The sequence below is a fragment of the Brassica rapa genome, chromosome A01 (assembly GCF_000309985.2).
Source record: "Brassica rapa cultivar Chiifu-401-42 chromosome A01, CAAS_Brap_v3.01, whole genome shotgun sequence".
Taxonomy (NCBI): domain Eukaryota; kingdom Viridiplantae; phylum Streptophyta; class Magnoliopsida; order Brassicales; family Brassicaceae; genus Brassica; species Brassica rapa.
The window spans coordinates 12,938,440-12,965,239 of NC_024795.2; the positions used below are offsets into that span (position 1 = coordinate 12,938,440).

At 32.8% G+C, this 26,800-nt stretch overlaps 1 protein-coding gene and 1 long non-coding RNA gene across 2 annotated transcripts; one reads left to right on the forward strand and one right to left on the reverse strand.

The window, feature by feature from the left end:
• Positions 1–3,262: 3,262 nt before the first annotated feature.
• LOC103828186 (precursor of CEP9-like) lies at positions 3,263–8,442 on the forward strand. Its single transcript, XM_009103799.2, has one exon. The coding sequence runs from the start codon at positions 7,707–7,709 to the stop codon at positions 8,280–8,282; it is 576 nt and encodes a 191-aa protein (XP_009102047.1). The 5' UTR covers positions 3,263–7,706; the 3' UTR covers positions 8,283–8,442.
• Positions 8,443–10,835: 2,393 nt separating this feature from the next.
• LOC103828171 lies at positions 10,836–23,685 on the reverse strand. Its single transcript, XR_004450758.1, has 2 exons — positions 20,322–23,685; positions 10,836–20,237 (listed from the first exon to the last, which is right to left on the reverse strand). It is a non-coding gene; the product is annotated as an uncharacterized LOC103828171 (long non-coding RNA).
• Between the last annotated feature and the right edge of the window lie 3,115 nt (positions 23,686–26,800).

The window sequence follows — 26,800 nt, forward strand, 5'->3', positions numbered from 1 at the left end:
TACCTAGACAATGGAGCTAGCAATCATATGACCGGGAATCGAGAATATTTCACAAGTCTGGATGAGTCTATTACTGGAAAGGTGCGCTTTGGAGATGACTCAAGGATTGACATCAGAGGCAAGGGGTCGATTTTGTTCATTACTAGAGACAGAAAGCGGAAGGTCTTGGCCGATGTGTATTATATACCTGAACTGAAGAGTAACATAATCAGTCTTGGTCAAGCAACAGAGTCTGGCTGTGAGGTTAAGATGAGAGATGAGTACCTAACACTCCGTGATCGAGAGGGAAACGTGTTACTCAAATCAGTAAGATCAAAAAATCGCTTATACAAGGTCACAATGGAGGTTGAAGGAACAGAGTGCTTCCAACTTGAGAAGGTTAGTGACTCGGCTCTATGGCACGGAAGGCTTGGACACGTTGGTATGGATGTCATGAAGGTAATGATAAACAAGGAGTTGATCACTGGTATACCAAAGATAAGTGTAGAGAAAGAAACATGTGCCTCCTGTCTTATGGGAAAGAAAACAAAAGCGTCTTTTCCTAAAGTTAGCTCCTACCGTGCCACAAAAGCTCTAGAGTTACTTCATGGTGATCTCTGTGGACCAATCTCACCATCAACAGCCGGAGGAAGTAAATATATCTTCGTTTTGATTGATGATCATTCAAGATACATGTGGTCAATTTTGCTTAGTGAAAAGAGTGAGGCTCTTGAGCACTTCAAGAAGTTCAAGCAACTCGTTGAAAGAGAAACCGGAGCTACCATTCAAACATTACGTACTGACAGAGGTGGAGAGTTCATGTCTCGAGAGTTCAAAGAGTTTTGTGACACGCATGGGATTAAACGACATATGACCGCGCCATATTCTCCACAACAGAATGGCGTAGTTGAGAGACGTAACAGGACACTAATGGAGATGACCAGAAGTATCATGAAAGCTATGAATGTGCCACACTACTTGTGGGGAGAAGCTGTGAGACACTCCACCTACCTGATCAATAGGGTCGCTACTCGAACGCTGAAGGATCAATGTCCATATGAGTGTCTCAAGAAGAAGAAGCCCAACGTGGGGCACCTACGTATATTTGGTTGTGTATGTTATGCTAAACGTGACACTCATCTCCTTAAGAAGCTGGATGATAGGTCTAGAGATCTAGTACATCTCGGGGTTGAACCAGGCACAAAGGCATACAGGTTATATGATCCAAGGAGTCGCAAGGTAGTAGTCAGTCGCGATGTTGTTTTTGATGAAAGCAAGGTTTGGAGTTGGGATAAAATTGAGAGGAAATCGTCTGGAGTAACGTGTGAGATCACGTTACCAACTCATAAAGAGGTAACAGTCGCTGAATCTGAGACTGGAGATAGTGAACCTGAAAAAGATGAAGAAGATAGTGACGATGGAGATGAGGAGAGTGATAGCCCAATACCTAGAAGATCAACAAGAGTTATCACACGGCCGGGTTACTTGGATGATTACGTCCTAAAAGTAGAAGTGGTCGAGACTGAGAGACTTCTTTTACTCATCAATGAGGAACCATGGGACTGGAACGAGGCGAAGCATGAGAAAGTTTGGAGAGAAGCTTGTGAAGATGAGATAGCTTCTATAAAGAAGAACAAGACATGGACACTGGTTGAGCTTCCTGCTGGATGTAAAGCTATTGGATTGAAGTGGGTTTTTAAAATAAAGCGCAATGCGGATGGAAGTATAAGTAAATACAAACCAAGACTTGTAGCTAAAGGCTACGTACAACGACATGGTATTGACTACGAAGAAGTGTTTGCCCCTGTCGCAAGGATAGAGACTGTCCGAGTTATACTTGCATTGGCGGCATCCAATGGATGGGAAGTTCACCATCTAGATGTGAAGACAGCATTCTTGCATGGAGATTTGGCTGAAGAAGTATATGTGTCTCAACCTGATGGTTTCAAGACAAGAGGAAGCGAAGATAAGGTGTACAAGCTTCATAAAGCTCTCTATGGTCTAAAACAAGCTCCAAGAGCTTGGAACATCAAACTGAAAAGTATTCTTAAAGAGTTAAACTTCAGTAAGTGTTCCAAGGAACCGTCGCTTTTCAAGAAAAGAACGAATGGGCGTGAGTTATTAGTTGCTGTTTACGTAGATGATCTTTTGGTAACTGGATCTTGCGTGGAGATCATACGAGAGTTTAAAACAGAGATGGCGGCAAAATTTGAAATGACTGATCTTGGCAAGCTTACCTACTACTTAGGGATCGAAGTGATCCAGTCTGAGCTTGGCATTGTTTTGAAGCAAGAACGATATGCGTTAAAGATCTTAGAAGAGGCAGGGATGAATGAGTGTAATGCAGTCCAAATTCCGATGGACTCAGGTGTAAAATTATCTAAGGCAGAAGAAGAAGAAGACGTCAACGAGACAGAGTTTAGGAAGAACATTGGGTGTCTTAGGTATTTGATTCATACACGTCCTGATCTTGCCTACAGTGTAGGGGTTCTGAGCAGATATATGCATAATCCTAAGGTCTCACACTCAGTGGCGTTAAAGCAAGTGCTGAGATACGTTCGAGGAAGTTGTTCTCTCGGTTTGATTTATAGAAAAGAGAACAAGAAAGGGCTTATAGGATACAGTGATAGCAGCTACAATGTGAATCCTAATGATGGAAGAAGCATAACCGGTTTTATCTTCTACTTTAACGAGTGCCCTGTTTCTTGGTGTTCAATGAAGCAGGAGATCGTGGCTCTGTCTTCTTGCGAGACTGAGTTCATGGCTGCGACGGAGGCAGCAAAGCAAGCTATTTGGCTTCAAGAGCTTCTAGGAGAGATTGTGGACGAGTCTAACAAAGCTATGATATTGATTGACAATAAATCCGCTATAGCCTTGACTAAGAATCCTGTGTTTCATGGTAGGAGCAAGCATATACATAAACGGTTCCATTTTATTAGAGAGTGTGTAGAGGATGGGCTGGTGACCGTGAAACATGTAGCCGGTAAGGAGCAGAAGGCTGATATCTTGACTAAGGCACTTGGGAGATGCAAGTTCAAAGAGATGAGAGACTTCATTGGCATTCAAGAAGTAAAGGAAGAACACATCAAGCTTAAGGGGGAGAATGTTGACTTAACTTAAGCTTGAAGTTATCTTGTTGTTATCCTAATGAGATTAGGATATGAATATCTTGGTTTGTAGTAATCTAGTTAAGTTTATCCTAATGAGTTTAGGAAACTATGAGTTGTTATATAAGGAGCTATCATGATGTGATAGAACTTAACGTGTTGTGAGCTTTTAGTTTTTGAAACTTTCTAAAGGCAATAAAGAGTTCTTGAGTTTGAGATATTGAGTTTGATTGTTGAGCTGCGATCATATCTTTGGTTTCAATACTAACTTCTGTTACGGCCAATGTAGATTTTGGCACGTTTTAAAAAAATTAGATAATATTTTTGAATTATAATTGAGTTAAAATCGTATTTAGCACATATTATTTGTTCATGTCGTCTTTGGTACGACTCAAATTGTTTGGGTGGAAAAAAGCCCTTTCGCCGGTGGATGCATCTCGCATTTCTGTAATGTTTCAACTGAAACACCTGATCATATTTTAGCTGTCCATACACAAAGGAAATTTGAAGAATTCTCACGGGAAGCATCTTGGGACAGTGCTACACGCATAGCTTGGACAATGTCTTGAAGCTGTGGCAGATAATACTCAAGACAGAACCACGAAATATATATTCCGCTACGTCTTTCAAGAAATAGTACATACGATCTAGAAGGAAAGAAATGGGAGACGACATGGTGAAGCTCATCAACCTCCAACAATTCTAATCAACTTTATTGACAAACAACTGCATAACAAAATATGTTCAAAGACTACATAGTTATCTTGGAGACATCCGTGATAACTTGGTTTGTAACAAGAGGGTAGATAAGTTATCTTCTTTCACTGTCTAAAGAGAATTCAAAAAGACTAGATCAAATATTATATTATTGTAAACATGTTTTTGAAATTAATAAATTTAACTTTCATTTCTTTTTCTAAAAATCATAGACGGCCAAAATATACACACCTTCCAGAAAAAAGGTTCTAAAATTGATATATAAAAATCAACATTTTTAATTTTCAATGTTACGATTAAAGTAAAAAAGCAAAGAAAAAACAGTTATTAAATATTTAATTGATTGAGCTGGTCTTGTGGTCCATTGGTGGTGGATGGACCTTGGATGCAAACACATTCCAGGTTCGATCCTTCTGTTACGAAAACTAAATTATATTGTTTTGTTCACCACGACTGCAGATGCGTCCGTACGAATATTCAGGAAATTGCTTGTAGTGGACTGCAATTTCCACCCAAAAATTAGTTATGTGTCTTTAATAGACCCGGATTTAACCATTTATTTAACAAAAAAAAAATATTTGATTGTATGCGTGAATAGAAGTCTGGGCGGCGGAAACCAACGTGGGTTCCTTCGTGGAATTTCCTTATGTTCAGGAGCCAACCAAGTTATAAAGCTTTCTTTCACTTTTCAACATGTCGTCATCTCAGTGTATTTTATCATCTTTAGTTTCCGCAATATAAAGTGTCTATATTTATATGCATGCGCATACTTTTTTTTTTTTAAAACAAATTCTCAAAACACTGTGATGCTTCCATTTCAAAACTAAGTTTTTGTTTTAAAATATATAACTGTAAATTATGTAATAATTCTAGCTACGTCATTCACATCATTTACAAATTGCAAAAATATATTGTCATAAATAAAAGCTATGAATACTTATATATAATAAGGAATTTAAGATGCTTTTTGCTTCTTTTTTTTTATTTTATTTTTTTTCTTTTTTGGAAATTATGATGCTAATTATCATACTTTTTTTTTCTCTCAAATCTTGTTTTTGATGTCCACGAAAATGCTCAGACTTGAGGAGATTGAATAAATATAGGAATCAAATGTTTAGTAGTATGAGATGTGCCTCTCTAGTTAAGTATATGCTTTAACAATAATAATATTTGATAAAAATCTTAAATTAATCTGATATATCTTGAATATGTCATTATGTCCTACATATGCAAAAGGGGTTCAACAAAAACCAAAAACAAAAATAAGTGAGTGGTGAGTGACTGGTAGGGGCCATATGGTGGATTTGTTGATGGTGATGGTGCCTTTGACTTTATTCTAGTGAATCTATTGACCACTTTGCTTTTCTATGTTTTGGTTTATTTTGATTCCCTCTTTTAATTTGTGTAATTTTGTCATATTATTTAATTTGGAAATGGTATATTCTTAAAAGCATGGCTGCATTGTCGGACACATGTGAGTCGGAAATGTAGTTAATAACATCCACAAACACATAATAAAGTCAATCAAGTGAACACTGGCATTGAAAATTTCTCCATGTTACATATACGATCAATGTTTAAAAAATAGTATAGCGTTTTTTGTTCATGAGCTTCAGTTCAAAATAATGCTTTAAAAGGACTTACGGTCGGACCGGCAAACTCCACAGCCAAGTTTCTAATGCAATTCAGTTACAAAAGCTAAGACACGCTTATTGGAATCATTTAAAACTTAGGAAAACCCTTATGGCCGTACTATATTTGAGATAGTTATCGTACAAAAACACCATTTTAAATAAATAAGTAGGGGTGGACACTGATACTCAATATTCAGCTTGTACGTGCTACTCGTCTTGTACTGGTCCGTAAAATAAAGTATTTGAAACGATCAAGCCAACTATCAATTACTGTGGATGGATAACTTGCAACTTGCAAGCACAAGTCCAATATCAAATGTTCAAAAAAATAACTTCTGGTTACTAGGATTTGTTACTCGTTCATAAATTTTCTTTTACGCAACATGGACATAAGTTTTTAGTCTCAAAATCTTGGTCCACTTAATTTCTTAATTAGTTGACTATAATTTTTTTTGCTTGGCTGATACACACTGTTTGCCTTTTTTCTCTGTAAAGTCAAGTACTCAACATTATCAGATCGGTAATAAACCAACAAATCTTATTATTTGCTAGCATAAATGAAGCATCAAATATTTTTATATCTTTTCACTTATCTCCTTGCTTGCTTTATTACATATTATTCGCTACTCGTTCTAAAAAATTCTTGTTATCCGTTAAAAAGTTATTATATGTTAAAAATATTTTATTTTTACTTATATTGTAACTGAAAACAGATAAAAAAATATAGCAAAATTAATATACTTCTTTTTGTATGTAGTTGCATTTTATTTTAGTTACTCACAAGTAAAAAATAACTTAATTTTTTTTATCTACATTGTAACTGAAAACAGATAAAAATATTAGATTTGATAAAACAAAGTCCATTGATAAAAAAAAGATAACAAAATTAATATATTTCTTTTTGTATTTAGTTGTATTTTTATTTTAGTTACTCGTAAGTAATAAATAACTTAAAAACAAGTATTTGATTTTGGCAAGTAATAAGCCGAATCAAGTAATTTGCAAATACAAAAATTTTCTGTCGAGTACTTGATATAGCAAGTCTTTTATCGAGTACCAAGTCCAAGTTCTAAATACAATTACTTGAACGAGTTAAACCAAGTACCAAACCTAAAAAAATAGCAAGTATTTTACTTGAACGAGTTAAAAAGGGTGATTATATATTTTTAGGGATAGTGGAAGATTCTGGATTTGTGAGTGTGACTGACATCATCTTATGCTTCGGATGTAAACGTGTATTATATGTTTTGAAATCTTAACATTATGCAATATTTGGTCAAACATGCATAGAATCCTATTTACATTTTATATTCGACTTTAAAAGAGGGGGAGAAAAATCAATTAAGAATATCTTTTGTCAAATCATTAGTATGCTTTAAACTAGTGTGAAATTAATTAAATAGCCTTGTTTCAAGTGCAGTTCTGTGGTTGTTAAAGGGCGGCTTTTCTTAGCCTTCGAAGCATTGCAAAACAATGTCCCGATTAATTTAGATTGTTAATACAATTTGCAAACAAATATACTTTAAAAAAAAATCAGAATACAATTAAGTGCTGTACATTCAACAATGGACCATATGAGAGCTTTAGGGCCGGCTTTGTTATATTGTATGTTTCACCTTCAACAGAGATAACAATCGACCAATATTTTGGAATCTCCTTTAACACATACAATATTCATCGTTCATTGATAGTCTATTATAGCATTTTTCCATTTTAGTCTACACGAGCAACAAAATATGAACTAGTGTCCCACTTGCTTGTTCCCAAAGGAAAGATAAATCTATTACTGTATGTATTTATGTGAATGGAGAACTCACAAGAATGTCTATTTCCAGTAAATGAATAAGATTTTGTGTAGCTAGCTAATAGTTAAACGACAAATATAAAGCAGATGATAAGTTTTTTAATGAAATTATTTTGTCAATTTGAGATAGAATTCAACTGTAACATTCAAAATGTCGATTTACTAACAGCTTGCTACATTTGCATGACACTATATATTTAAATATATTTTAGAACAGAACCCTTCAAACAATTTAAGACAGTCTTGGAATTATTATATGAATACTTTATGGTGTAAATCACTACTATTATGTTGATAAATAGACGGTCGAAAAGCAATCAATGTGGCCATTGTCCACACATTTTAAATTCAACAAACGGCAGCATAACCAATCTCATGTCCCTATAAATACAGTATCTTGGGGGCATGCTTACTCCATATTTCCTAAAAACCTATAAACCTTAGTTCTATTTCCTAAAAAAAAAAATGAAGCTATTGGCTGTCATTGTGACCAATATCATCATCTTGATAATATTTGACCAAGCACCGATCACCACTGAAGCAAGAAAGTTGAGGAAAACAATCGGCCAAGACCATTTCAAAGCTGGATCTACGGGTCACTTTGTGCCTGCTTCTCCAGGAAACAAACCTGGCATAGGACATAAAAAAGGTAATGCAAATGTTGAAGGGTTTCAAGGTGACTTCAAGCCCACGGAAGGAAGAAAGTTGCAGAAAACTAACGGTAAAGATCATTTCAAAACCGGGGTTACAGACGATTTTGCACCCACTGCTCCAGGAAACAGTCCAGGGGTGGGGTATAAGAAAGCGCATGCAAATGTTAAGGGGTTTAAAGATGACTTCAAGCCCAAGGAAGGGAATATGTTTGAGAAAATGAACGATCAATATCATTTAAAAACCGGAACTACCGACGACTTCGCACCTACTTCTCCGGGAAATAGTCCCGGTATGGGTCATAAGAAAGGAGATGACTTCAAGCCTACGACACCAGGACACAGCCCCGGAATTGGCCATGCCGTCAAGAATGATGAGCCTAAAGCTTAACCGTATCTTCATTTTATACATTATTTTACGATACTATTTTAAATTTGCTAGAAGATTATTAATATTGTGATGGATTCATAATTCTAGATCATGAACAAAAATACGGTTAATAATTGTTTCTTAACATCTAAATTATATTGATATTGTATGCGTTTATATGTTAATATTGTAGTTTTTTTACAGCATGTTGATATTATAATTGATAATGAATCTTTAGTAATTGTTATATCCTACGTAATGTTGGTATAGAATAATATTTTTGCCACCATGGTAGATATATACTTCAACGGTACGTGAAATGAAGGCCTTTGACTGCTGAGATATTCGAAAACAATGAATTGTAGAAGATTAGTATTTAGCACGTCCATCTGGTTATACACACTTAAATAGGAGTTTAAACAGGGTCAACAAAGCTATAATAAATGGATGGTCTAAAGATTTTCAAATTGGGGAAACGAACTGCTCTTTGGCATAATATAGAATTATAGATTAAATATATTTCTTTTGAAAATATATACCATTTTGGTTTAAGAAAACAACACATTTGTAGCAGAAGTGAGCATGTATCTTGAGGCCTAATCTGACTTCTAAATTTTGCAGTTATTTTGTTAATTTTTGTTGCCGTGGCCAAGAAGTTGGTGCATCATATATGATATGTACTTGTACATTTTTCTGTTTGATTTTTTTATAGTGCTTGTGCTGTTGTGCAGTAATCTCACGATGGGGGAGACTTAAAAAGACATCTTAAAAAGTAAAATCATAATTATAAGCCATAACTATCAAAATTTAAAGCAAGATTTGAAAAGTAATCATTACTGTAGGCTTGTAGTCATGTTCTTGTAGTGCACCAAGAAGCAGCCTAATTAGAATCCATCCACAAATACGAATATTCTTCTTATTTTGAGGGATGTGATCGAGTTGGTCGCTAAAGAGTAGAATATGAGACGACTACAAAAGCAATAACGACACGGTGTGTTTTGTCATGTGGACGTATAAGTTATAACAAATGAATGCTATAAGCAACTGACGTACCCTTTTGTTTCTAAGTACCTACCTTGCTTTTTTTTTTCTTGGTTTTTTTACATGGACATTTGACAATGTTTAAAGCTATTACAAAGAGACACGTAGGAAGTAACAAAGAGCAGTAACTTAAGAACTGATAATCTCTCACAAGCAGAGTACAATAACAAGATCAATAAAGTGACGATACTAAGAATGGTTAGAGTCTTAGAGAGAAGCTCTAAGGGCATCTCCAATAGGATTCTATTTTTTCTTCTATAAGACCATTTCCAATAGCTTCATATTTTTCACTTTAAAATAGAATAATCCTATAATATAGTTGAGTTATACTCTAATTAATGGTACTCTATTTTAGAATGAAAAATAGAATGATGAACAAAGAAAAAATAACTTACTCTATATATAGAGTAAATCCATTTTTTACTCTATTAGAGCATCTCCAACTCACCTCTATTTCTACCTCTATAATAACATTTAGAGGCAAAATCACTCCAACCCATCTCTATTTTTGCCTCTAAAATAGAGATTGCTATTTTTTGCTCTATTTATAGAGGAAGAAATAGCATTCCTCTATATTTTGCTCTATATGTAAAGATCTCTATTTTAGAGAAATACATTGGAGTAAAACATACTTCTATTATAGAGTTCCTCTATTTTAGAGGTAAAAATAGAGAAATACATTGGAGATGGTCAGAGTGAAAAATAGAGTACTATTGGAACATTTTTACTCTAAACTCTATTTTAAAAAAAAAGAAAATAGAAAACTGTTGGAGATGTCCTAATTTACACTAAAATAAAGTAGTTCTATTATAGAGTAATTTTTTCTCCTATAGTGTTATTCTATAAATATAGAGAAATATCATATTTTACTCTATACTTAAAATAAAAAAGTGATATTCATTTATATTTCACTATATAATAATTTTATATAGAATAACACCATTAGAATAAAAGTTACTTTACAATAGAATTTTTTTATTTTACTGTAATTTATAGAAAAGAAATAGAGTTTTATTGGAGATTGGTTTAAAAAATAACCTTAACCAATGCAATAATTGACCTACCTTCTTTCCCGTGTTTGGTTGTTATAAGAAACTTTTATCTGGGCCAACACATTAATTAAGCTCATATTGTAAATCACACATTTATAAAACAGCGTTGTTATCAATGTTATTTGTTATCACGCGCAATACAACTGTAATTTTTGTGTGTTCTCTCGACTGATGAGATATCTTTTGCAACTTTGCGGTTACATCTACTAGGGGCATTATCTCCGCGCAAGCGCAGAGTTGTGGACGGAGTTCTTGTTTCATCTCAATATTTGCTAAGGTTATTGTAGTTGTGAATTTTGCGTTTTGAGTTGTTTTTCAAACTTTTTTTTTTATTGTTATAGAATTAAAGTTGTGATGATAAACTGTGTGTATGTATTGTTCTCCACTTATGAAATACTAAACTGTGTTAGTAATGTGAATGATATAGTTCAGATTGTTGTTTGTTGTGTCACTGAGACAAATTGTTTGCTTGTCTTTTTAATTTGTTTTTGTACTGTTGAGAGTACATAAATTATATTAAAGTTGTTGAAAGTACCTTTTGTTTCTGGATATTTTTTCTCCAGCTTAGTTGTGTAAGTTGTGCGTATTAAGTAATAATTTTTATTATCCTTATTATGTTTGTTATATGTTTTTATTTTATTTTTAAATTTGTTGCTCTTACCGGACCTCTAAAACAAATAAATGAAGACTTGTAGAAATAACTATAAAATGAGTGATAGTTTTGAGTATTTGGGCTTTAATGAGTTTTAAACGAATTTATGTATTTCTCATAAGAAGACAATAGCATTGGTCTGTTGCATTGGGCATGTAAGCTATTTTTATAAGACAAGAGGAGTGAGCAGGTGGAGCTGTTGTTGCCGTCTTTGTGTTTGTCGGGATTGTCTCTTGTATCTCATGTTGTGGCTGGGTTTGTTTATCTTTTATTTGATGGATAATATGTAAACAAAAATCATTGTTAATTGTATTTATCAGAGTTCATAACTTACTCTGCTTTTTTTGTTTAGGTAATTTCACTGATCATGGTTGTCGTTTTCGTCTTCTTCGTTGCGAAAGTAAGTTTGTAAATTGTTAAATAGCTGGCCGTGTAGTTTGTATTTGTTTAGCTGACTCGATATATGTGTCATTGTGAAAGTATGTTTGTAAATTGTTAAATAGCTGGCCGTGTATTTTGTATTTGTTTAGCTGACTTGATGTATTTGTCGTTGAGTTTTAGTTGAGGTGATTGGTTTGGTATATTTGTTTTGAAGTTTATTTCTGAGATTAGACAAAAAAAAAAGAGATGTTACCATTAATGATTCGCCTTTTTTAGAATTCTAGTTTTTGGTGTTTTGATTGTATGAGTTGTTGTGGTTTCTTTTAAGCTGTAAAATAAAAATTTGTGTAAAATTAGTTTGCTAAGTAAGGGAAATAAATAGACGACCACATAATTTGAGTAGGAAATATTTTTGATTATTGATGTTAGCACAATATAGATAATAATATAAAGGTAATTGTGTGTTGATTGTTTCTTACGGATCAATAATGAGACGGATAACGACTCGAGTTGTTTCTTTGCTAAAGTCAGAGTCTTGGACAGATTGGATTTATCCAACCACATCTGCGAGTTTAAATATCAGTTATGATAACAAAACATATTATAAACCGATATGCAATATGATAATATACTTGGGAGTTCTAGGTTTGTGTTTGCAATCACTTGGAAATTGTCAAACAGTCTAATTATGATTGGAGATTGATCTTAGGAGCACCTGTATTAACTTCATAAATAATAGTTGGTGAGATGAAACGAATGATGAATGGATGATCAATTATCTTGTACATGCTTGAGCACCTAGCAACCTCAAAACGATCGACTTTCACAATGAAACCGGCTTTCAAAGATGGCATGTAATGATTAGCACGTCCGGCGGGAATAAACCCATGAATCACTAAATCTGCAAATAATATTATTTAACAAAGAATCAGGAAATCAATTAAAAACAATTATATAAAATAAGTGTGCTAAATTGAAGATTAACTTACTTTTTCATCAAGGAAGAGAACCGTGATTCCCATAAACTCACTGTCTTTGTTGAAGTTCAGCGAATCCCATAAGCGAAGAGGTTAGAGACTATGCTCTGACTACTACGACCAACACGGAGAGACTCAAAGGTTGAGTAACGGATGCCGGGAATGCCGGTTTGAGGAACTGGAGATGCAGAGAGACATTTTCTAGAAGAGATGCAGATTGTGTTCATCAAAGATAAAAATCCTATATATAGGGTTTACATAAATGCTACAAATCAGGAACATTTAAGATCAAGTGATTTAAGATGGGGAGATGAAGAATTCACCGGTGAAAAAATAGATTACGAACAGACACACAACGCAACTCTGTAACTCAGACTTGTCTAAGATAATGATGAAAAAAACCCTAACTCATGTTAAACGAAGACAGTTTACAATACGGAAAAACTATAATTGTTGTTTTTTTCATATAACGTGATGAACCTCATTTAAAAATGAAACTCAGAATACACTTGTAGGCCCGACCCACAGAGAAAACCGAAGAAGCAAAGGTTTCTGGCCTTCATAAATATATATTAGTTTCGGCCATCAATGTACAAAATATCATTTAGTTTAGTGGTATAAATGTTGGTGTTTATATCTCAATAACCCGGGTTTCCTCAGGAAAGAGGGAACTGCCTCATTATATTATATAGATTACAATAAAATTGCATTTTGTCACTTCCAATGATGTTATCTGTATGTTTAAAATTGAAAACGTGTCTCTCATACTATGTGAATTCAACGTTCTCTTCACCCTTTCTATTTGGGCTCTCATCAGTCATCACTCTTTCTTATTTGTGTGTTTATGGGCCTTTACAAAATGTAACTCATCTGATCCGTTTTTGTTTAGAATTTTCTCTATTCCCGACACCAAGCAATCACTGTTGTTCCTCCTTTGTTCTTCATCTCACGCCGGCCATGTCTTCTCGAGTTTTTTTTATCTTGGCGATCTGTTGAGTCATTCATGGACATTTTATTACACAAAGCCCATCCACAGATTTTTAAGCCCTCTTCATTCTTTACCTCTGCACTCAAGCCGGAAAGGACACACCGCCGCTTCATTTTTTTTGTTCTTTCGACAATCGACGGTGAGTAACGCCTTTTTTTTACTTTCAATAGTTGTAATGATCGCAATAATAATCATTAAACCAGTCTCTCCACTACCTCGCACTGATTTTTCATACACCATTTCATGGTAACGTATGAAACTTTAGGAGTATAATTACGGACGGAGAAAGGACATGATAATCATCTCTCCCAACAAAACATTCCATAATTTCTCTTTGAAGATCATCTATCATTAAATCTGACATTGAGAGGCTTGGAGTATAGATCATCCAAAGAAACCATGCCATATCTGCACGTGACGCCATTAAAGGTACACAAGTTCTTGCTGGCAGACCAATCTGGGAGTTGATTCTTAAAGTTTATAAGCTGATGTATTTCTATGTACACAGACTAAGATGGTGATGCTTGAAGAGAAAGAGAAGATAGATAAGAAGGAAAGAGTTGTTACAAATAGATATTTAGAAAAGTTGACAGGCTCTCTCTATTTTTGAGCAAAGGGTGTGGAAGTAAAAAAATTGAACGGGAAATCAGGAATTTTAGATCGGCCATTAGACTGGATGTGGAAGTTCAAGAAATATATTGATAAGCAAAGGAAATAAACAATAAAGTTAAAAGACACATACAACTATGCACTCACGTTCCATGTTACCCTTTCTGATTTTCTGTTATATTATCAAAAACTTTTAACGTCAATATTAGTAACATATACAAACAAATAATGTCTTTTTTAGAAAACAAACAAATAATGTTTCTTTAGTTATCGTATATATTACAAACAAAAGTTAAATACCAGAACGGACACAGTCAATTAATAAAATAAAAGAATAAGAAAATCAATAATTTCAAGGAAACCTTTTTCTAAAGGAATATGCATGTTAAAAAAGTGAGATATTTGTTACTACATGATAGGTGTCCAATAGGTGAGATTAAGAGATGTAATTAAGTCTTCCACAAGCTATATCCTATTAACCATTTTTAATTTAATTTTTTTTTTTTTGTCACCAACATATCTCATTTTTAGTTTTGTCCAATTATTTCTAAATATTACACCTCAATCATCTATGTTTATAAATATCTATTATAAGGCTAAACTATCACATTTAAAAATACCTCTTATATCTACTGTATCCAGCTTCACCGCCTTCGACAATACATCCAGTATAAATATAGAGCTAAAGAGATTTTACACCATAATATTTCCGTTTCGACATTTTCTTTAGGTTCTAATCTTTCCCTGAAACACCGGCTCTGACAAATGACCAATTTCCAGCTTCTAGAAGGCTTCAGAGGTTAAGGCTGCAGAAGTTAGTCAAAATTCTCTTTTAATACGATAGGAATTCTGTAAATTAATACTCGATAAATTAATATAAAGTTTCGGTCCCAAATTGGACCAGTTCAAAGACGTAAATTGATAAAATAATAAAATAATATTCTTTTAGAAAATCTTATGTAAATATATGGTCTTCTATAAATCATAATAATTTATGTATATATACACTTTATATTAGTACAAACAAACAATTGTTGTTTGCTTTATATTCACAATATAATTATCTCTATATTTTGTTAACACTTCAATATATTTCATTAATATTTAATATTATATCTAAACCATATTTAAATTCTATATGATGTAAGACTAGAGAAAGAAGAAGAAGGAAAACATAAATCATTCTTCAACGCGACATAGACGATTTTGCTGCTTCTCAGTAACAATCATATGCTATACTATCAATATAAGCTCCATGGACATAATTTAAGGTCAAGCAAACATCAGTGGGGAAAGGCAAAATTGTGATCGTCCAGAATTCATGTCACCACACAACTGTTGAGAACTCGAGCTCCAAGTCATCCATTTCCCAAATGATCAACGTCCAGAAGATCAGGTATTTAAAATGCAAGTTTTATGTAGCACATATTTTCAGTGGTGGTCTCTTCAATGTGTCAATGATTTTCATGTGGTAAATAAGGTCACCGAAATCAGTCATGTTCATGTGAGAAATATCTCTCTGCCCACAAACATACACTATATCTAATCAAGCATGCACATGTGACAAAAAAAAGTATAAGACATCTTAGATTTACAAAACGATTTAAACTAATGTTTTAGCTACTGTTATGAGTCCTTATTCTTAATGAATTGTTTCTAATATAAACAACCATTTTATTATTACCTCTAGAATCATTTATAAGTTTTTTAGGAACTAAAATATTTAAAACATCTATGTTAGAAAGTGATTCTTAAAAATATTACAAGTTGCACGCATATCATAAATAGCTTGATCAAATTTGAGTTTCATATTTTGCATGAATTTATTAGAGCTAGAAAACTTCCGGATGAAACAGAAAGAATGAGATAACAACAATACAAGCTAACCAAAGTCATAAAATGATTTAGTTATTTTTTGTTGTCCCAACAATACAAGCTAACCAAAGACATTTTGAGACCGAGAAAACTAATAGAAAACATGCTATATATGTATGATGTAGATTTAGACAAAAACATCTGAAAGAAAGAAAACCTTCACATATCTGATACTCTTTCTAAACACAACTTAGAAGTTGCTAAAAAAACTCTTCACTGAAAATAACAATTACCCATAAGCACACAAAACACACAACTTAGAAGTTGCAAAAAAAAAACTCCCATATTATAATGGAAAAACTAAATATTATAGACCCACTTGATATAGTTTTTAACACAAGAAAATTTAGTTACATTAAAAATACAATAAAATACAACATATAAATAATTGAAACAATATCCCGCCCATAGGACGGGCAAAACCACTAGTTTGAAAATATTTTTAGCAACTTGTGGTAGGCTTGGGCGTTCGGGTCTTCAGATCGGGTTCGGACCAGTTTCTTTCGAGTCCGGGTCCTTCGGGTTTTAAACATTTGGATCCAATAGGTACATAGAAAATTTTTGGTTTGGGTCCGTTTTTCTCGGATATGGGTCGGTTTGAATCTATAATTAAAATACCCATAAAATACCCGTAATATTTTGGGTCCATATCAGGTCCGGGTCGGGTTCGAGTATTTAGGATATAATTAAAAAGGACATCATGGCATACCCAACTCCATCAAATTTAGTCGATATTTGTCATATATATCTAAAATTTTACAAAATAACTTAATTGAAACTATTAGTAATTAAAATAAAAAATTTTAAACTCTAAATTACATTTTAAAGCTTCTTATTACTTAAAAATGTTACAAAATAATAACAAATATTGTTAACAAAAGATATTTCAACTAAATCATAAATAATATATATAAAATAGAACACAAAAAATTATTGTTTTGGATATACATGTTTTTAAGTCGGTACAAATTGGTTCTTATCGGGTCGGATCTATTTGGGTCGGTTCTTTCCGGGTCCGGGTCTATTCGGGTCGGTTTCTTCCGGGTAAAATAAATTTAGACGCAAAAGGTACTTGTAAATATTCGGTTCGGTTTTAGATCGGATATTTTTGGGTCGGTTTCGGTTCGGGTTTTCAGGTCCAAGTTAAAATGCCCTAACTTGTGGCATCATGCATCTTTTGTGTTTTGTTATAGCTATATGATTGCCCTTGCTGATTTTATAAATTGTAGAGATGTGGACTTGTGCAATCCTACTGTGTTTACAATGTTCAAAACTGTATGATACTTCTATTAATTAATTGAAAATATGTTCTACTATCAAATGTTGATGGAACTTAGGATCTAGTAAACAACTACTCCTTCCATTTCATAAAATTACATATGCTAGAAAAAAAAAATTTGTTTCAAAAAGATCTATTTTTTACATTTTTAATGCATGTTTTATTAACTAATTACAAATTATAAAAAACTTTAACTGTATTTATTAGATTTTTATTGGCTTAAAATTATGAAAAAAGATCACCGAAAAATATGCTTATTTAATGTGTAGTATTAAAATATTTGAAAAATCTAAAATATGTAACATTTTAAAACGGATGAAATATTATTTTTCTACTCTCTGTATATTCTCAAAGTTAATATAAGTGTATGCACTGGTCTTGTCATGAAAGTCAAATGCTCTTCCACTTTTCTTTCTTGTAATTGTGAAATTCAAATATTGTTCATTTTCTTCTTTTTCATATTGTTTTTTTTTTGAAAAAATCAGCATTGATTTTATTTTCTTTTTTATATTGTTGTGTGACAACTTTAAGATCATACTAATTATAATAAGTATTTTTTTAACTTCATAGAGTACAGTAACAGCCATGAGGATGTTATGTATATCTGTGTGGATGGATAATAAGAGAGAACATTGATTTCATTTGGAAACAATTGTTTAAGGACATAGAGATGATATGCCACCGTATCAACCTGAAAATTTGCCGATGTTGTTTGTAAGAGAAGTTGTGTGAAAACCGCTTCCACATATGGTGAATAGACATCTCTTGATTATTTTAGTAGTTTTTAGGTTTAGTTGTTTTTAGGTTTGGTTTTTGGTTTTTAGTCTTTTTAATTTTAGATTTCAGTTTTAATTCTCACATTTTTTTGTTTGACTTTCACAGTTTGGTTTTTAGATTTTAATTTTAAATTTTATACTTGGTGTATTTTCTTTATTTGTTACGTGTGTTTATTAGTTTTACAAAAATAAGTGATGATTTATTTTAAATAATACAACAAAAAATAAGATAAATATTAAAATATGCAAAAAAATATTCTTTACCATTAAAATATATTAAGAATTATTATATGTTGACAAAAAAATCATATTTGATAAAAATCATATTTTACTTAAGATAAAAATAACAAAGATTGATTGAGCTCAAACTTAGACCTATTGCATACGAATGCATACGGTTCGAGGTTAGAAATGGTGTAACAGTGCATTTTTGGTTCGATAACTGGTTAGAAATGGGCAGATTGATTGATATAACAGGAGAACTGGGCATAAGCTACCTTGGAGTGAGCAAATCCGCAACGCTCGCTGAAGCAACCGCGACGACAGCTGGAACATTCGGAGATGTGGACAGAGACGATACCCCCACCTGTGTGATACGCTTGCAGAGACTCCACAGCCAGTAGATACTGCAGGACCAGATATAGCTCTATGGAGACATGACCAGGATGATTTCGAACCATACTTCTCAGCTACCAAGACTTGGAACTACCTGCGAATTAAAAAGACAAAGCTTCCCTGGCATAGTATTGTGTGGTTCCCTCAGGCTATACCCCGACAATCCTTCATGGTATGGTTAGCTTTCAAGGACAGATTATCAACAGGCACTAGAATGAAAGAATGGGGAATGGAGCAATGTTGTGTCTACTGCAGAGAGAAGGATGAAAGCAGAGATCATTTATTTTTCGCTTGCCCATATACCTTCACAGTATGGATGAATGTTGCAGAGAAATTACTTGGTCCAGAGATAACCCCGGACTGGGAAGATACAGTCACCTCCCTGTTACGCCAGAACAGGAACAGACTCGATGCTATACTCCTCCGCTTAGTGTTCCAGACAGCCATTTATGTGCTGTGGAAGGAGAGGAACTCAAGACGGCATGGAGGTGTGTGCGCACCTGTCGATACAACTACTAAGGCCATTGGGAATATAGTCAAGAAGCGCATCTCATCATTGAAGTATATGGGAAACCATAAGCTGAGGGGGCTACTAGTGAAATGGTTTACTATGTACACATATTAGAACATATCATTCTTTTATTCTTTACAGATTAGAACAATAGATCATCTTATGTAAATTCTTTTTCCACCTTTGATCAATAAATTTGGTATTTAATCAAAAAAAATAAAATAATAACAAAGATATTTATAAATAATACAAAAAAATTATAGAATAATAATACATTTACTTTAGAAAGCATATATATTTAATCAATGTTTATATATATTATATCAATTTTAACAAAAAGCTACATGCTCTTTCAAAAAGCTCCAAAAACTATGTGTATGACTGATTGGACCGTGTAGCTTTAGAAATTTAGTTGTAAAATTTATGAGGTAGGTGATTTGACTGTAGCTATAAATTTATTAATGTGGAATTTGTTTTTGCAGAGATTCTTGTTTTGTTGTTAGAAAACTTGATATTCAATTCCGATTCTAAAGTTGTTTGAGAATTGACTTGGTTGTTAAAGTTTGTACATTCTCTAGTTTGTTCCCTCTTTAGTTATGTAATGAAGTAGCAGCAACCACTTGCATTCTAGGTAATGAATCACGATGTTAAATTTGTGTTTGAAATTTCTATATGCTAGTCAGAGCCTTGTTTTTGTTTGCATCTCCAAAGTCCAAACAATTACTCTCCAAACCACTACTCAAGACCGGCTCGGACATTGATACGGTCGGACGAGATATGGTCTCAACGGAAACAGGTTTCGTAGGTTCTCTTGGGCATTCTAAGACTAAACAATTGAAGCTACATCTATCGGTTACTATCGCGTACTCTTATCACAACCGAAGTACAGAGAGCAATTGATGACAAAGTCTACTTTAATAGCATCACTCGTCGATTGTCTCCAGTGGCGTTTTAGCTTTAGCTTTCTTTGATGATTTCTTTGATGGTCTCATAATTTGGTCGAACCTGATAAGTGCATCTTTGAGACTCATCTTCCTAATAGGAGGTTGATCTCCCACAGAGCCGTTCTTCTCTGCCTCTTTGGCTGCCTTGATATCTTTCTTAACCCTAGCCGAGGCAACTTTGCGACGCAACTTAATCATAAGCTCCGGTTTACCTCTCACAAAGTATTGCTCATGTCCGAATTCCAAGTGCTCAGCCCCCTCAATTCTTACAAATCCCTACCAACCAACCAACCAACCAACAAGAAACTCAGATATCAAAACCCCAAAAACTCGGTGAGAACAAATTAAAAATAAGCTTACATGGGATTCAAGATCGCTGATAAACTGTGACAACTTGTTGCGGAAGAATCTCGAAAGAATCTTTTCGACTAGTTCTTTCGGATCCCAGATGACGAAACTCTTGTTGCTTTTGCTCCATGAGATTATTGAATCCAGCGATGGATCATCAACCACCTCATATACACCTGCGTAAAACTGAGACATCCCCATCCACGGCATCGCTCTTCAAACCTCGCAAATTAATCCCAGATCTGGAGACCAACCCTAATATCAAGCGACGGATTCGTGTATCAATCTTTCTTATATATAGCTCATGATCATTGGGCTTTTACAGTATAAAATATGCAAACCTTAAACTATTAATTATATTTTTGTTCGTAAATATCGAATATAATATAAATTGATTTACTTTAAAAATAATAATAATAATCCAGATATCTCATCTGAATGGTATAATTCAAACAATCCAAATTTACTTCATATTTTATCCAAGTAGATATTTAACCAATATACAATATTTTTATGTGAATCGAACTAAAATTTAAAAGACTTGAACCGAGTTTTATTCGTAAGCAAAAACAAACGAAATCTAAAATAAACAAAATCGAGACCAAATCAAAAATCAAATAACCACCACACATATATAATCATCATTCTTTCGATGGTCGGACCTGATAAGTTGGCTAATGGAAGCATAGCCGAGAGGAAAAAGACTGCCCCGTCTATTAGCTTCTCAGGCTGTATTTTATTGCATTTGGAAGCAACATAACAACATGCTCCACAATGACATTTCCATCTCCACAATAACATTTCCATTGTTCCTCTTGCTATCTTTAATAAGGAAATAAACAGATTGATCACCGTTATCGTTTTATACGATTGATTCAAATTTATACGAAAAAACCAGTCTTCGATAGTTTTATCGTAAAGTTTCAATAGAACTCCAATCGAGACAAAACAAGGGACAGTTCAATCAAGACCGAAGGAAGAGCTAAGAGCTAGTTAATTGGGACTGATCAAACTCGCCATCAGGCGAATTGGATTAGGTTGATCCAACTCGCCTAATGGCGAGAGGTACGAGGTCGATCCAACTGCGAGGTTGGCCGCATGCTAATGCGCTCGTTTTTGTTACTCTAGAGTTTTCTACTTAAGAATTTTCTGTAATTATTTCAAAAAAAATTCTTTAAGAGATGCAATCTTGGACGTTTATTTTCAGATTACTGTTTTTGACCTCAACAGATTAGTGGGGCCTTTTAGAGAGAACCTTGCAAAAAGAACTCGTATAAAACCATCAAGCAAAGTAGTCTTACTCCTGGTGAGTATAATATCGTCAGCATACACTAAGATGTACAAGATATGATATCCGTGAATGTAGATAAAAACTGAGGTGTCATCTAGAGAATTGTGAACACACCCATCTGCGTTAGATACGTCTTAAGTTCTTGGTACCAAGCAAGCTCTTGGAGCTTGTTTCAGACCATACACAGCTTTCTTGAGTCTGCACACATGATGAAAAACTATCTAGAACCACGAAACCACGAGGTTGAGAAACATAAACTTCATTAGTGAGAATGCCCTGGAGAAACGCATTGTTGATATCAAGTTGCATGGTTTTCTCGTTAAAAAGGCTATTTAAGATAATTCCCCTACAAAAATTTTTCTTCCACACCCGCTGCCGCCTGGCCCCCATTAGAGGGGAAGGGTAAGATTAGCAAAGCAAAAAAGAAGGTTACAAATATAGCGAGATGATGGGCGTAGTGGGAAAATATTAGGAGTTTTTATATTAAAATTAATATATAGAAATTAGTTAACACACTAGACTGTTCTTCTTTTTAAATTTTTTTGCATTTTGGATCATTTTTAAATTGTAAATAAGTGTAATGTGTCAGAAATTTGTTGGTTATGTGACTTGTGTTTTAATATATAAAGAATTTATAACCTCATTTACATATATTTTTTCTCCTCCATACTATAATCTTCATTAAGAATATGAAATAGTTTCTTATATATTGAAAATGTGAATAAACATTGTAGTTTTTATAGACCATTTTGTTACTACAAACACTAACATACATTAGTGTACAGCTATAGTATTACATAAATGTAGTTTTGTAACTTGCTTAAATATTCAAGAAAGGTTTACTGTTTCATTTATGTTGTAAAAAAAAAAGTTTATCAAAATTTAAATTTATATCTTTAAGGCATAAAATCATAACTATAAACCCTAAAACATAACCCCAAACGCTATATTTAATTTACAAAATTCAAATTCACCTTCAGTATATTTTGTTTTTCACCAATCCAAAATCGATTTCACCTATATTTATTATATTATTTTTTTGACTAACCCTTTTTAGAACTTATCACTCTAACTAAATTTTAGTTTATTTACTATTTCCCCAATTCATTTATTCTTTTAGATATATATATATATATATATATATATATATATATATAGGTTTCATTTATAAACGATTTGCATAATTTATGAGGATATTCCTAAGAAGAAAATCCTTAATGATTAATTTTATTGAGTCAAGGATTTGATGTTTTAATTTTGAAAAGATTAAAAAAGAATCACTAAAATATCTACTTACAAAAAATTATATTTTTACCATTACATTTATTTAACTTCCTACTATTTTTTAAATATAAAATATATATTTACTAGCCTAACACATTATTTAAATATTTTCAAAAATAAAATCTAAAAAAATATTCTTAAGTATCTTTTTCTAAAATTAAATTTTAACAATATATTTTTATTTACAATGAAAATATTTATTTATTTTTAATAGTAAAATTCGTATTTAGTATTAACTATTGTTATAAATGAATATAAATTCCTTTTTATAGAATAAGAAATAACATTTCTATAAAATTTATATATACATAATTCATATTCATATTCATAATTAGATTACTGCACCAATTAGTAAATATACAATAAATTAATACATTTATTAATTGGTTTATAAATTATAAAATAAATAATTACATATATAGAATATATGATAATAAATTTTAGAACATATTTTAATATTAAAATAAAAGATTTAAAATAGTAAATAATTATTTAATATAAATATGTGAAGTCTAATATTAAAATATAATTTACTATTTGGATTTGATAAAAATAAAATACTGAATTTAGTTGCTACTAATATTATTTAGTTGATACTAATATTATTTAGGGGTTTTTGCCAAAACTAACCTACAACTTGATTTTAATCCCAAACCTATACCCAAACTTGAATCAAATGCAAAACTAACCTAAAAGCCTAGTGAAATTACAGCTCAGCCCCTTGTGACGAAACAAAAAAATAGAAGCCATTTTTACGAATATAGCCCCAGTAAATCGTCTGAGTCGTCTGAGATGTTGGAAGTCGTCTGGACGACTGAAGTGTAAGTCGTCTGGTACCAGTTTATTTTAAAAATAATTTATAAATCTTAAAAAAAATATTTTGATGCGTAAAAAATAAAAATCAAGTAATTATAAACAGTTTTAACTGATATAAATTAAGATATGATAAAATTGATTTGTTTTGAAGATAGATGAGTGGAAGTAGTGAATCATGAAATACTTTGGTTTAGGAATTTGGCAAACATATGTTGTAGTATTGTATGTATTGTTAGGGTTACATTTTGGAAAACTAAAATGTTTTTTTTCAAAAATTAGTTTTCACCTATATGTGTTTATTTCTGTGTATAGTAAACACTTTTCAAGTTTGATTTGGTTTTATGAAGTGTTTAATTAGATAATTAAGTTTAGGGGTTATGTTTAGGGTGTGGACGACTTATATTTCAGTCGTCTGTTGAATAATTTACCCGGACGATGTATATTTCAGTCGTCCACATCGTACCGAACCTTATATTTTACCAATGTACGTTTTAACCTAACCGGATCATTTTACTCGGACGACTTACATTTCATTCGTCTGGTGAAGAAATTAAAACAGACGACTTACATGTAAGTCGTCCAAATATTTCCGCCTAAATTTTTTTTAAATAATTATTTTCCCGCTTAAATAATTTAAACCAAACGACTTACTTGTAAGTCGTCTGGAAAGTCTTCTATTTTAGTTTCCCGCTAAAAATATTTAATTTCCCGCTAAAAATATTAAACTCTTCTGGACGACTTACATGTAAGTCGTCTGTTTTAATTTCTTCACCAGACGACTGAAATGTAAGTCGTCCAGGAAGTCGTCTGAGTCAAAAATATTTAACCTAATTGGATTTTTTGTCTCCCTATATAAAGAAAAATTTACACATTCTCTCTCCTCCTCTGAAATGGCTGCAACAAAAATGTAATGTTCATCATTCTAAAACTCTCCAACCTCTCTCTGATCTCTTTGACTTGAGAACACCAAACTTTATATGAATTTTTCAGTTTTGTCTCATATATTTCTTACTAATCTATCTCTTTTGCAGGTTTTTAATCAAATGGTACTCATCTTCCATTAATTTAGAGGTAGATCTATTAATTTTAGATATGTATTTTTGTGTGTTCTATAAATGTAGATTTATCTAATCTTCCACTCATTTTCTCTATTTTTAAGTCATTTTAACGTTTTTGGAAATGCAGATTTTTCAGATCTGGATTTGATGTGCAGGTTTTTCAGATCTGAAAAACTTCTGGGACGACTTACCTGTTAGTCGTCTGGAAGTCGTCTGGAAGTCGTCTGGAAGTCGTCTGGACTTCTTGGAAGTCTTCTGACAAAGTCGTCTGGACTTCCAGGAAGTCGTCTTGACTTCCTGGAAGTCGTCTGGACTTCCTGGAAGTCGTCTGGACTTCTAGGAAGTCGTCTGGATTTTTCTGAGCGTTTTGGTAAGTTCTTATGTCTGATTTTTCTTCATTTGGTAACTTCTTGTTGTATAAAGTTTTTACTTTTTTCCCAAACTAAAACTCTCCAAATCTACTATAATCTCTTTGACTTGAAAACACCAAACTTTATATGAATTTTTCAATTTTGTCTCATGTCTTTCTTACTAATCTATTTTTTTTTTGCAGGTTTTTAATTAGATGGTACTCATCTTCCACTAATTTAAAGGTAGATCTATTATTTTTAGATATGTATTTTTGTGTGTTCTGTAAAGGTAGATTTATCTAATCTTCCACTCATTTTTTTCTGTTTTTAAGCCATTTGAACGTTTTTGAATATGCAGGTTTTTCAGATCTGGATTTAATATGCAGGTTTTTCAGATCTGGAAGACTTTTGGGACGACTTACGTGTTAGTCATCTGGAAGTCGTCTGGAAGTCGTCTGGAAGTCGTCTGGACTTCCTAAAAGTCATCTGGACTTCTTGTAAAGTCGTCTGGAAGTCGTCTGAACTTCCTAAAAGTCTTCTGACAAAATCGTCTGAACTTCCTGGAAGTCGTCTGGACTTCTTAGAAGTCGTCTGGACTTCTTAAAAGTCGTCTGGTCTTGTCTACTCAAGTGGAATCCAAGCTTGTCTTTGTAGATGAATGATCTATAATAGTTTTGTTTGTGGTCTGTTTTGTGAATTGCATGTATACTCTTTTAGTTGTGAATTTTTTGTAAAATCAGTAATAATGTTTTCCAAGATGTATTAAATGTGCTAACAATGTGTTTACACATTTACAAATCAATGAAATAATAGACTTCAGTAGCCTTTTTCTTATCTTTGGATCTCTCATATGCAATAATAAACTCCAATGGCCTTTTTCTCATCTTAATAAACAAGAATGTTGGTAGCTTCATATTGATACAACATTTTAAGAAGCATTTTAACCCTTTTTCCAACTCATAACAATAGTCATCATTATTGTCTATAACAATAAACTTAAGAGATGGAAACAAACAATAGTAACTAGTCAAAGCATATCATATTTTTTATAAGTTTGCATTGAAAAACTTAGTCAAATTTAGTAAAACTAAGAGAGAGAACATATTTTGTAAATATGAGTTTTACATATCTTGAAGTTACTTATCACTCTTAAAAATACAAGTTATTCAAAAACTAACGTAGAAGACTTAAAAACTAGTGGAGAAGACGCAGACGACTTCAATCTAAGTTGTCTAGACGACTAAACTATACGTCGTCTGGTCAACGCAGAGGTTATTTTTGCAATTGACTTTGAAATATGATATTTCGGACGACTGAAAGTTAAGTCGTCTACTATTGTTTGGTTATAAAAAAAACTCCAAAAAAGCTAGACGACTTACATTTCAGTCGTCAGAGGTTAGTTTTGCATTTGACTGGATTATTTCAGAAGTTTGACTTTTTGGACGACTTACATTTCAGTCGTCTAGTGAAAATTAAAATAATAATATTTTTTAAAAGTAGACGACTTACAGTTAAGTCGTCATAGGTTAGTTTTGCAATTGAAAAAAAAACTTCAAGATTTAATTATATACAGACGACTTATAATTCAGTCGTCCACGAGACGACTGAAATGTAAGTCGTCCAGGATTTACGAGGTTTGACCAGAATCTCGAAAAAAAATCCTGGACGACTTACAATTAAGTCGTCTGGTGG

Coding starts and splice junctions, on each gene's coding strand:
- LOC103828186 (XM_009103799.2), top strand. CDS start 7,707: ATGAAGCTATTGGCTGTCATTGTGACCAATATCATCATCTTGATAATA.